General features: G+C 44.6%; 1 protein-coding gene across 1 annotated transcript in view; it reads right to left on the bottom strand.

Moving 5' to 3' along the window:
- The window catches only part of smpd3 (sphingomyelin phosphodiesterase 3), a 76,012-nt gene that overhangs the window by 34,775 nt on the left and 28,857 nt on the right, over window positions 1-12,380 (bottom strand). Inside the window, exon 2 of the mRNA XM_031285348.2 lies at window positions 1,273-2,271. Within this exon, the coding sequence (XP_031141208.1) occupies window positions 1,273-1,574 (302 nt within the window). The 5' untranslated portion in view covers window positions 1,575-2,271. The remainder of the gene's footprint in view (window positions 1-1,272; window positions 2,272-12,380) is intronic.

The following is a 12,380-nucleotide window of genomic DNA, read 5'->3' as shown; positions in this document are numbered from 1 at the left end:
ATGCGTAGTTTAGGAGAAAATGGACAATGAAACGGGGCTGTTCACAGAACAGCCAGTTTGAAAATCAGATGCAAAAACAAATGATGGCTACGTAAATGGTGTGTTTATCCCAACACATTCTCATGAACGGGTTCGTATGATATCTAAGAAAAGTTATGCACACGAAAACGTATTATATCATACGAAAACTAGGAGACCACCGGCTGGTCACGTGATATCTACTACAGAGCTCTGTTCTACAGAGCGTTAGTTGCTAGCTGTTGAAACCCCTACAGAGCTCTGTGACACCGGCTACAGTGTGCTGCATGGTGCTCCATTGTATCAGCTGTAGTTGGTGGTTCAGCTGCCAGAGAATAGGTGACTGTGAGCCGGGTACAGAGCACCGTGAGCTGCTGGTCGTTTGGGCGGAGATTACAGTTAAGTTTAAGCAAGAAAAGGTGAGCGTTACGCGGCAACGAAAGTTGAGTTTAGGCACCGAAACCACTAGTTAAGTTTAGGAAAAAGATCGAGGTTTGTATTAAAACACTCCCAAGGAACATGCATTTCCTGGGTTAAAGTCTTTTGTTTTCACATTACACATTACAAGTGTTTTACTGTGCATGCAGTAGAAAAGCAAAATGGACAATGGGTTGGAAGAGAAACTGTATAATGTTTATAATTCATCACCCACACCTGTGGGAGAGATTAAAACATGGGCACACAGTGATAGTTAAAGCCCTGAATAACACGTAACACACGTGTGTGCAGATACTCGATAGTAATATTATAGAAACACTTCCACTAAACTTCCACTTGTTTAATGTCTTATTTGTTACATTACTTGAAAACTAGAGCTGCACAGATTAATCGATTCATCGATTAGTTGTCAACTATTAAATTGATCAGCAATAATCCATGAATCGTTGACAGTCATCTTTTATGAAAGACAAATGGAAATTCTTTGATTCCAGCTTCTTGAATGGGAATATTTTCTAGTTTCTTCACTCCTCTGTGACAGTAAACTGAATATCTTTGACAGGGGTGTAGCACAACATTCTGGGCCGTGTAGAAAGAGTAATTCTTTATGGGCCCCTCCCGGCATCCACAGCTATTCATTCTAGCATCTTTTGGGTACTCAGTCGCCTTCCACCTTCTAAAAACACGACAGTTTTCATCTCTGATTTATTGTTAAGCAGAGATGGAGCCATTACAATGTGAGACTAGTTGCAGCCCTATATTTAAAACTAGAAGTAGAAAAAAAAAAAGTGGCACTTCATCAAGGTCCAGACTAACCTGCGGTAGGTGAACAGGTATGGCTGGCGGACGGCCTGCAGGGGAGCCCAGATGATGAAGCCCAGCAGGGCGAAGGGCAGCGAGGCGAGGAGAAGGAGCAGGTAAAGGGGCGCTGAGATTACGACACACAGGGTGAGGAAGGAGCAGGGGTCCTGGGAGCGTTGGCGCTTCTCCAGCGAGGTTGCCACGCAGGAGCCCAGGAGCCGGTCCAGGAGCCAGTAGCAGGGGAACACCAGGCTCCATGACAAGCCGTCCAGGAAGTGCAGGCAGGCACTGGAGTAAGGGGTGGTGTGGAGGACCATCTCTATCCTTTTCTCTCTCTCTTTGTCTTCCTCTGTCAGGCTCGCCTCGCCTTGCAAGCTAGCCTATGCTGTTAGAAAAGTCCGTAGAAATACGGGCTAATGTAGCGTCTTAATATGAAGGAATTTTCTGTAATGATTTTTCACAGGTGTTTTTCCGTATTTAGATTTCTTTTAGATTAACAGAAATGTTCGTTAAAAGGTACAGAGGATATACTGTAAATTGACAGATTTTCAGTTTTTGGATTCATAGAAATGTTTGTAAACTTAACGGAAAAGTTACTGGTAATTTTCTACCAGCACATTATCCATCTTTTTTTTTTTTTTTACAGTGTATGTACACAACCACATATGCCACACAGATCTGTTCCAGCGATTACGTCAACAGAAATATATAAAAAATATAAATCAGACTCAACTGAGACCCTCCCCCCTCCTTGGAGAGAGGTACACTACATGGTTTGGGTGTTTTTTTGGGTGTTTTTTATCTTCACAGGCGAGCTTGTCTCAGTATCACTAATCCTCCTTCAGCAATTGGACCCTCTACAGGGGGGGTCAAGGAGCGCAGTCTGGAGGTAGGGGGTTTCCATGGTGAGAGCTTTTCTGTTGATGATGGATCTACGATTGCGGGGACTCCAACGACCTCGAAAAGGGGTGGCCATCAAACGTCACCGTTTCCTCGGGACCTGGAGAAAGTGAACTAATCGATAGAAAGAACAGAGGAAGGAAACGGGGAAGGGGGGGGGGGGGAACAAGAGGCGATCAGTGATTGATTCACTCTGATGTAAGCACGCTGCGAGCAAAACAAACCTTGTAAATTTCCATGTATGTGAATGCATACTGAACATACATTCCCAGTGGTTCTTGTATGTCCACAGCCAAAACAAAAGTGTTCTGTTTGTGTGTTTTGTCTTTAGATAGGGCATCTGGGTTTTTAACATAGCTACTGCCCATCCAACCTTTAGTGTACTGAATACAATCCAAATGAAGATTACACCGGATCTATCAAAGTAAAACAAGCATTAATATTCAACAGCAATGTGGTTCACTGAGGCTACATCTGCACTACTACATTCTCATTTTAAAACATCATTTTGAAGCAAAAACAACCTCCGTCCACACACGCTCCGTAGCAAAATTAATCAATCTCCATTCCTATTAATACCTCTGACACATAAGCTGTGTTGGAAACCGTTCCCTATCACGGAAATACTGCCCTATATAGTGTGTTCGCCATTTTTAAGTTGTGTTAGAATTCTCCACAGTTAATTTCATTCACTATATAGTCCACTATAAAATACCCACAATGCACTGCTAGTTTGAAGGTATATACGATGTACCCTACATATTACTCCCGTATACTAGAGTCCGGATCGGGCTGCATTTTTCTGTCCGAGCCCGGCCCACATCTGACAGAGCAGTAACCAAGCCCGCCCCGAGCCCGCCCCGAGCCTGACAGGCATTAAGATATTTCTGTCCCATCATTTAAAATCTCATTTTTTTGTTATACTAATGACACATGTACGTTTGTAGGAAGACATTCGGAAATGTCAACAGCGCACATTGGGCAACAAGCGCATGTTAACACAGGCGCGCACCTACATAATACGATTTTTTAAATTTAAAATATTCAATGCCTTATCGCGCTGATGTGACCGAGCTCGACCCGAACCCCAACATCATTTCTAAATATCTGTCCGAACCCAGCCCTCGGTTCGGGTATCCATCCTCTAGCATATACCACAATGCAACACGGGCGTGTTTTCCCCGAGGAGCAGAAGATGCAGAAAAGGAAGGCTGGTGTGGGCTTTCATTTCTAAACAGTGGAAATGTAACATGCAACATATATAAAACCTTTTACTATTCTCCTGAGTGCTCGGTTTGTTTCAGGGACGTATTAGAAGTCTTTTTGTTTCGGTTTGTTAACATGATGCTGGGCGCGCCCGCCTCCGTCACACAAATAACCGGTGCATGTACTGACGCAGCGATGTTTTCAGTGAGTGTCCGACATCTCGTATCCCTATATAGTTCACTATTTAACCCTTTGAGGTCTGAGGGCATTTTTTGATATCGTCTTGAATTCTCCTTTTTAGGGTATTTGCATTTAACCTGATATGATGTGTTTCATATCAAAATGTTCAGAATAAACTCAGCTTTCTGTATAGTGGTGCCCAAAATTGTTCCAGAGCAATGTGTACAGAGATAATTTGGCCCAAAGGCAAACATATTTCTCAAATCTCTTATAGTAAATAAATGTCTAAAATGAAATTTTGTAATATCGCTTCTTGCATAGGAGTGTTGTCAAACATCGCTTGGACTCGCCGAAGCGTCTTTTGTCCTCAGAGGGTTAATAAACACTATATAGGGAATAGTGAGTGAGTGAATGAGGGAACGGTTTTGAACACAGCTACAGACTGTGTCCACATCTCCACTTCCTCCCACTGTACAAAAGTGAAGCCAAAAAATCCAGTATGAAATCCTATCTGCCACAGAGTTTCTCTTCAGGCTGATGTTGGCAAAAGCCAGTCACTTGTCGATGCATTAGTACTTTTAGTTATGTAAAGGATCTGAATACTTCTTCCACCACTGACGACAGCCAATATAAAACTAATCTGCTGTTTAAACAATCTTATTTTCTTCCTGCCCACAGATGACTTCACCAGAAATTATAGTCCTTGAATGTTTTTTAAACCGACTATAACACCAACACAAGCCACAGTGGGGGGCATTAGCTCCACCAGCATGAATAAATAATGAATAGATTCACTCATTCATGACAACAGTCAGGGGTTTAGGAAGACACAAAGAGAGTGTTGACCTCAGTGTAACCTCAAATACCCCACAGGGACCAGCAGAGCAACAGCACAACACCCTCAACACAGTGTCACATCTACAGCAAGACACAATGACTCCATGATCCATCAAACCATCCAGTTGAAACTCACCATATGTTGTACACACGTGTTAAAGGGTAATTTCGGGTTCTTTCAACCTGAGGCCTGTACTACGATAATTTATTACTAGTTGATAACCACCGTTGTGAGACAGCTTATGTGGGACCGTGTTGTTAGATTTGGTGAAGCTGGGTAACTGAATTAAATCCAGGGAAAGTTGATCTTGATTCATAGTACAGGCCTCTGGACCCTATTTCCCTATGTTTTTGTGTGTAAGTGACTGATGGGAACAACAATCTTTGAAATTAGTTCAGTATTAAGCGTGAACGCTGTAACCGGCAGCCACACGCTGGGCTGAAATGTAACCCTATGGGGCAAATGTTCATTGTTAATTTGGTCCACTTAAAGTGTTGTTTTGCCACTGAAAGGCTCAGATTATTATTCTAAGTGTCTGACAACATTATAGAAAGGATCCCTACAGAGATAGACCTTTTAAAAACCTCTTTAAGACCTTTCTGTTCAACAGCGCTGAACCCACATGACTCCATTTAAAAAGAACATACTTTTAGTGTGTATTTGCCAACACATTTTCACATGTAAATCAGTAAACTATGTGTTTATTTCAACCTAAACTAGAGTTGTGATGGTTGGAAAAGTGGTAAGATGACCCAAAATGGGTTTTTATAGTTTTATTTTGCTTCTGTTGACTTTGAATGAAGTGTATTTTACGATGCTAAAATTACTTTTTATTTACATGGATTCTGGTGGCTTTAGCGAACGCAATTTCTCGGATGTTTTTATGATTAAAAAAAGGATCTTACTCTTTAACAGAAAGGTTGGCCTCCTTAGAAATCCTTTCCATAATGTTGTCAGACACTTAGAATAATAATCTGAGCCTTTCAGTGGCAAAACAACACTTTAAGTGGACCAAATTAACAATGAACATTTGCCCCATAGGGTTACATTTCAGCCCAGCGTGTGGCTGCCGGTTACAGCGTCAGTGGCAAAACAAACACTTTTGTGAAGGTAAGTACAAGCTTCAAAATTGCCCTATTAACTTACATTGTGGCTTGTTTCGCCGCTGCTGATTGCAGCGGTAGTTACCCTTTAACACACAGGAAGATTAGTATTCATCTAAATGACAAAAAAAACCGAACGTTGTTAAGCCTCTAAAGTTAAAAGAGCAAGATAATGCTGCTATACTTAATTAGCTTATTTTGTCCCAATTAAACAAATGGATGTCATTTGTTCATTTTGCATCCAGGGTCTGTTCTTTTATCTTTTCAAGAACAACACTATATGAGATATTTGTAACACCATTCTATTTTCTCCCAAAATGAGACTCTTATGTTTGACAGGCATAGCTCTGAATAGCACATCTATATCAGAACAACAATAATTAATGTTGCCTCCGCCCTAGTAATCTTCTTCTGTACAGTCTAAACCTTTGTGTACAGTAATGATTCATGTTGTGACAGAACAGTTGCCATTTAGTGAGATGACTGACTTGCTATTGATCGACTTCTTCTTGTGTGGGTTGGCTGGTTATCTGGGTGAGAGATGAAGAAAGGACCTCCTGACTATAGGGCTGCACAATACGTTATATTTTTTTTTTTTACGTCACTGCAATATTAACTGGGGCGATAAACATATTGTGAAAGGCTGCGACATATTGTGAAAGGCTGCAACACATCGCGAAAGGCTGTGACATATCATGAAAGATGCAACATAACATGAAAGGCTGCAATATAGCAAAACTCAGCGACACATATCGCGAAAGGCTTTGACGTATCGTGAAAGGCTTCAACATATCGCAAAACGATGCAACATATCGCGAAACGCTGCAACACATATCGCGAAACGCTGCAACACATATCGCGAAAGGCTGCAACATATCGCAAAACTCTTCGACAAATATCGCAACAGGCTGCGACATATTGCAAAAGACAGTCAGAGATTTTTTATCAGCAGAAAACTGCACTTTAAAATGTAACTGTCATTCTTTTCTTAGTTGTGTCTTTAATGTTCAATTCAATGTTCATATTTGCTCAATAAAATGTTGGAAATGATTTCCTTTCATTTGTTTTAAATTCAACATGCAGTTTGTTGTATTTTAGCAGAATACTGAAAGCAGCAGAAATGCAGAAGTAAGTAAAATTTAATATACAGTATGTTTATTTATCGCAAGTAATATCGTTATCGCGATATTCAACAACATTATCGCATATTTTCCTCATATCATGCAGCCCTACTGCTGACTCACCAGTAGGCCTAAGAGACATGATGGCTGACTGACTGACCGACTGTTTTACTGTCTGAACGGCTTACTGATTTGACGCGTGATTGTCTGGCAGATTAGCAGGTCGACAGACAGTACTTTTCCATTCAGCCTCCTGGCAGTCCGTGATTTTGTACTTAGAATATTGTGACCCCTGGTTACTGTATATTTAAGATAGTGAATATGACTGTGAAGGTAATTAGTAAAAGCACTGTTTGACCCACTTATCAATAAAACGGTGGTATCCATTTAGCATTAACAGAGGACCAAGCATGCAGAGAGAAAGTCAGTGACTTAATAAAAGCAAGCACAGAATGGGCTAACCTCCCTCATTAAAATGAGCTATTTCTGGCTCACTGTTTTAGGTTTCACCAAAAAATACATTGATAATAAAAACGAAATGTATCTACAGTACTTAAAACCAAATTTTACTAAACTAAACTTTGTTTTTCAAGCTCAAATATTTTTGGTCTTGCTAAAGGACACTGTTCTCCACAGTATTCAGTAAACAAGGTCATCTGATGCGGAGTACTGCTCAGAAAATACTTCCATTAATAGAAAACGAAGCGAAAATGGAGAGAAGACAGCAGAGAGAGCTGCTTATCATACTGCAGACTAGTCTCTTAAAGTAAGAAAGAAAGAAAATTAGAAGTTAAAAGAGTACATGATGGTACTGTATGCTTCCATTTCTTACATTGGTAACACTTTAATATGAGGGGACATTAATTATTATTAGTTAATACAGTTATAAGCATTAACTAACCATTAAGAACAGTTGACTAAAGTTTCTAATTATCATTTACTAATGATGTTAATGTTAACTAATGTATTAAGTGATACATTAATTAACATTAGTTAATGCAGTAATAAACATTAACTAACCATTTATACTTCTCCGGGAACCATCACCTTATCGTGGTGGAGAGGTTTGTGTGTCCCTATGAACCTGAGGGCTGTGTTGTCTGGAGCTTTGTGCTCCTGGTAGGGTCTCCCAAGGCAAAGTGGTCTCAGGTGAGGGGCCAGACAAAGAATGGTTCAAAAACCCCATGAAAAAACGAGGTAGAGATGATGTGACCCTGCCCGGAGGAAGCCCGGGGCCCCCGTCTGGAGCCAGGCCCAGATGGAGGGCCCAGATGGAGGGCCCGTCAGCGAGCGCCTGGTGGCCGGGTTTGCCACGGAGCCCGGCCGGGCACAGCCCGAAAAAGCTACGTGGCACCTCTCTCTCCAACCCATGGGCCCACCACCTGTGGGAGGAACCGCTGGGGTCGGGTGCGCTGCCACATGGGTGGCAGTGAAGGTCAGGGGCCTCGACGGACCAGACCCGGGCAGCAGACGCTGGCTCTGGGGACGTGGAACGTCACCTCTCTGTGGGGGAAGGAACCGGAACTTGTGCGGGAGGTGGAGCGCTACCAGTTGGATCTGGTGGGGCTTACCTCTACGCACAGTCTCGGTTCTGGAACCATACTCCTGGATAGGGGTTGGACTCTTTTCTTCTCCGGAGTTGCCCAGGGTGTGAGGCGCCGGGCGGGTGTGGGGATACTCACAAGTCCCCGGCTGAGCGCCGCTACGTTGGAGTTTACCCCGGTGGACGAGAGGGTCGCCTCCCTACGCCTGCGGGTTGTGGGGGGGAAAACTCTGACTGTTGTTTGTGCGTATGCACCAAACAAGAGCTCGGAGTATTCGGCCTTCTTGGAGACCCTGAATGGAGTCCTGTATGGGGCTCCAGTAGGGGACTCCATAGTTCTGCTGGGGGACTTCAACGCGCACGTGGGCAATGATGGAGACACATGGAGAGGCGTGATTGGGAGGAACGGCCTCCCTGATCTAAACCAGAGTGGTTGTTTGTTGTTGGACTTCTGTGCTAGTCATGGATTGTCTATAACGAACACCATGTTCGAACATAGGGATGCTCATAAGTGTACTTGGTACCAGAGCACCCTAGGCCAAAGGTCAATGATCGATTTTATAATCGTTTCATCTGATCTGAGGCCGTATGTTTTGGACACTCGGGTGAAGAGAGGGGCAGAGCTGTCAACTGATCACCATCTGGTGGTGAGTTGGGTCAGAGGGTGGGGGAAGACTCTGGACAGACCTGGTAAACCCAAACGGGTAGTGCGGGTGAACTGGGAACGTCTGGAGGAGGCCCCTGTCCGACAGACTTTCAACTCACACCTCCGGCGGAGCTTTTCGTGCATCCCTGTGGAGGCTGGGGGCATTGAACCCGAGTGGACAATGTTCAAAGTTTCCATTGCTGAAGCTGCGGCGGGGAGCTGTGGTCTTAGGGTCTTAGGTGCCTCAAGGGGCGGCAACCCACGAACACCGTGGTGGACACCGGTGGTCAGGGAAGCCGTCCGACTGAAGAAGGAGTCTTTCTGGGATATGTTATCCCAGGGGACTCCGGAGGCAGTTGCAAGGTACCAAAGGGCCCGAAGGGCTGCAGCCTCTGCCGTGAAAGAGGCAAAGCAGCGGGTGTGGGAGAAGTTCGGAGAAGACATGGAGAAGGACTTTCGGTCGGCACCAAGGTGCTTCTGGAAAACCATTCGCCACCTCAGGAGGGGGAAGCGGGGAACCATCCAAGCTGTGTACAGTAAGGATGGGACGCTGCTGACCTCAACTGAGGAGGTAATAGGGCGGTGGAAGGAGCACTTTGAGGAACTCCTAAATCCGACTAATACGCCCTCTATGGTAGAGGCAGAGCTGGAGGATGATGGGGGATTGTCGTCAATTTCCCTGGTGGAAGTTGCTGAGGTAGTTAAACAACTCCACAGTGGCAAAGCCCCAGGGATTGATGAGATCCGTCCAGAAATGCTTAAAGCTCTGGGTGTGGAGGGGTTGTCTTGGTTGACACGCCTCTTCAACATTGCGTGGAAGTCGGGGACGGTGCCTAAGGAGTGGCAGACCGGGGTGGTGGTTCCCCTTTTCAAAAAGGGGGACCAGAGGGTGTGTGCCAATTACAGGGGTATCACACTTCTCAGCCTCCCCGGTAAAGTCTACTCCAAGGTGCTGGAAAGGAGGGTTCGGTCGATAGTCGAACCTCAGGTTGAAGAGGAACAATGCGGATTCCGTCCTGGTCGTGGAACAACGGACCAGATCTTTACTCTCGCAAGGATCCTGGAGGGAGCCTGGGAGTATGCCCAACCGGTCTACATGTGCTTTGTGGATCTGGAGAAGGCGTATGACCGGGTCCCCCGGGAGACACTGTGGGAGGTGCTGCGGGAGTACGGGGTGAGGGGGTCCCTTCTCAGGGCCATCCAATCTCTGTACGACCAAAGCGAGAGCTGTGTCCGGGTTCTCGGCAGTAAGTCGGACTCGTTTCAGGTGAGAGTTGGCCTCCGCCAGGGCTGCGCTTTGTCACCAATCCTGTTTGTAGTATTTATGGACAGGATATCGAGGCGTAGTCGGGGTGGAGAGGGGTTGCAGTTTGGTGAGCTGGGGATCTCATCGCTGCTTTTTGCAGATGATGTGGTCCTGATGGCATCGTCGGCCTGTGACCTTCAGCACTCACTGGATCGGTTCGCAGCCGAGTGTGAAGCGGCTGGGATGAGGATCAGCACCTCTAAATCTGAGGCCATGGTTCTCAGCAGGAAACCGATGGAGTGCCTTCTCCAGGTAGGGAATGAGTCTTTACCCCAAGTGAAGGAGTTCAAGTACCTTGGAGTCTTGTTCGCGAGTGAGGGAACAATGGAGCGGGAGATTGGTCGGAGAATCGGCGCAGCGGGTGCGGTATTACACTCAATTTATCGCACCGTTGTGACGAAAAGAGAGCTGAGCCAGAAGGCAAAGCTCTCAATCTACCGGTCAGTTTTCGTTCCTACCCTCACCTATGGTCATGAAGGCTGGGTCATGACCGAAAGAACGAGATCCAGGGTACAAGCGGCCGAAATGGGTTTCCTCAGGAGGGTGGCTGGCGTCTCCCTTAGAGATAGGGTGAGAAGCTCAGTCATCCGTGAGGAGCTCGGAGTAGAGCCGCTGCTCCTTCGCGTCGAAAGGAGCCAGTTGAGGTGGTTCGGGCATCTGGTAAGGATGCCCCCTGGGCGCCTCCCTAGGGAGGTTTTCCAGGCACGTCCAGCTGGGAGGAGGCCTCGGGGAAGACCCAGGACTAGGTGGAGGGATTATATCTCCAACCTGGCCTGGGAACGCCTCGGGATCCCCCAGTCGGAGCTGGTTAATGTGGCTCGGGAAAGGGAAGTTTGGGGTCCCCTGCTGGAGCTGCTACCCCCGCGACCCGTTACCGGATAAGCGGAAGAAGATGGATGGATGGATAACCATTTATAACAGTTAACTAAGTCGTCCAATTATCATGTACTAATAATGTTCATGTTAACTATGGTATTAATTGATACATTATTTTAACATTAGGTAATGTAGTGAACAACATTAACTAGTCTATTTTTACATTTATAGGTGTCCTTACAAATTATACAATGTTCATTTATTTGAAATATTCACAGTAAATCCAGATATATTCTTGGATTTGTTTATGTTAAATAGAAATTGAGCATATTTTATACAACATCTCATAGTCTTCCATCAGCTGATGGAGTTTGCCCAGATGAAGACTGTGAAATGCGGCTGAAACACCCAGAAAAAGGTAGTAAGCAGACCATGAGGACTAGGTTGACATTTTTTAAGAACTACACTCATTCGCTTTCTCGCCAAGAGTTGGATGGGAAGATAGATACCACTCATGTCTGAGAGTTTTATCAATCTCCTCATCTAACTCTTGGCAAGAAAGTGAAAATCTGTCGATCTATTCCTTTAAGACTTCTTTGTAAAAATACAATCTCCAATGTCAAGAATTACCTTTCATGCTGAAGATATATTCTCTAGATTTTCGTGGCATGGCCAGCAGTGAGCAGGTAAAGCTTGGAGAAACAGTGTGACAGTGAAAAGAAAAAGAAAAGCAGGAAAATAACACTTTAGTTAGTTAACATATCAGCACTGCTTTCATTATTGTAGATTGGCTGCATTTCCTATCTTCCTTGGATGCCATTACAAGACAGAACGTGGTGGAAGCCATCAACTGAGAGGAGAGAGAACCTTTCACTGCAGTACAGGCTTGGTTAATGTTATGCTTCTTTTATTGTGCTGTGTTAAATCCTCTCGACCCACAATGTTTAAAGACATGCACTTTTAACAAGACTGTTTTCCTCGGAAACTGTGAAGAATTTCCTTTTTGGAATTGCAGACATCATAACAAACAAAACCCAGAAAAAAACACCAATCAATCACAGCTGATATATCAGTGAGCACAAACGCTGCGGTGCATAATTCATACCCAAACACGCAGGCTTATAGGGAGAGACCGAAATAGACAGCGACTGCAAAAGATCCAAGAGAATGCCAGCAGAGATTTTAGTGGCAAACGCACACATACATCTTCAGGCAAAGACACACAAAACATGTAACAGTCTACAAACATATGCATGCAGACATAGACATATACATGTTTACAGTGAGTCAGCTTCGTGCAGACAGAGAAATCCTTTGTTGTTTGCATTATGCTGAGGAGCTGAAGTCTACTAATTAGAGCTACTGTTCATGGTATCCTGCTGCCACTGGGATTTCGATAGAGGAACAATGTTGACTAATGGAGACAAACACTCTGTCTGTATTTCTATCTCCTGTTGAGGAAGA

This window comes from Sander lucioperca, chromosome 7 (assembly GCF_008315115.2).
Source record: "Sander lucioperca isolate FBNREF2018 chromosome 7, SLUC_FBN_1.2, whole genome shotgun sequence".
In the NCBI taxonomy this organism is placed as follows: Eukaryota; Metazoa; Chordata; class Actinopteri; order Perciformes; family Percidae; genus Sander; species Sander lucioperca.
Note: the sequence above shows the minus strand (reverse complement) of the source record. Positions and strands in the feature narration are given on the sequence as shown.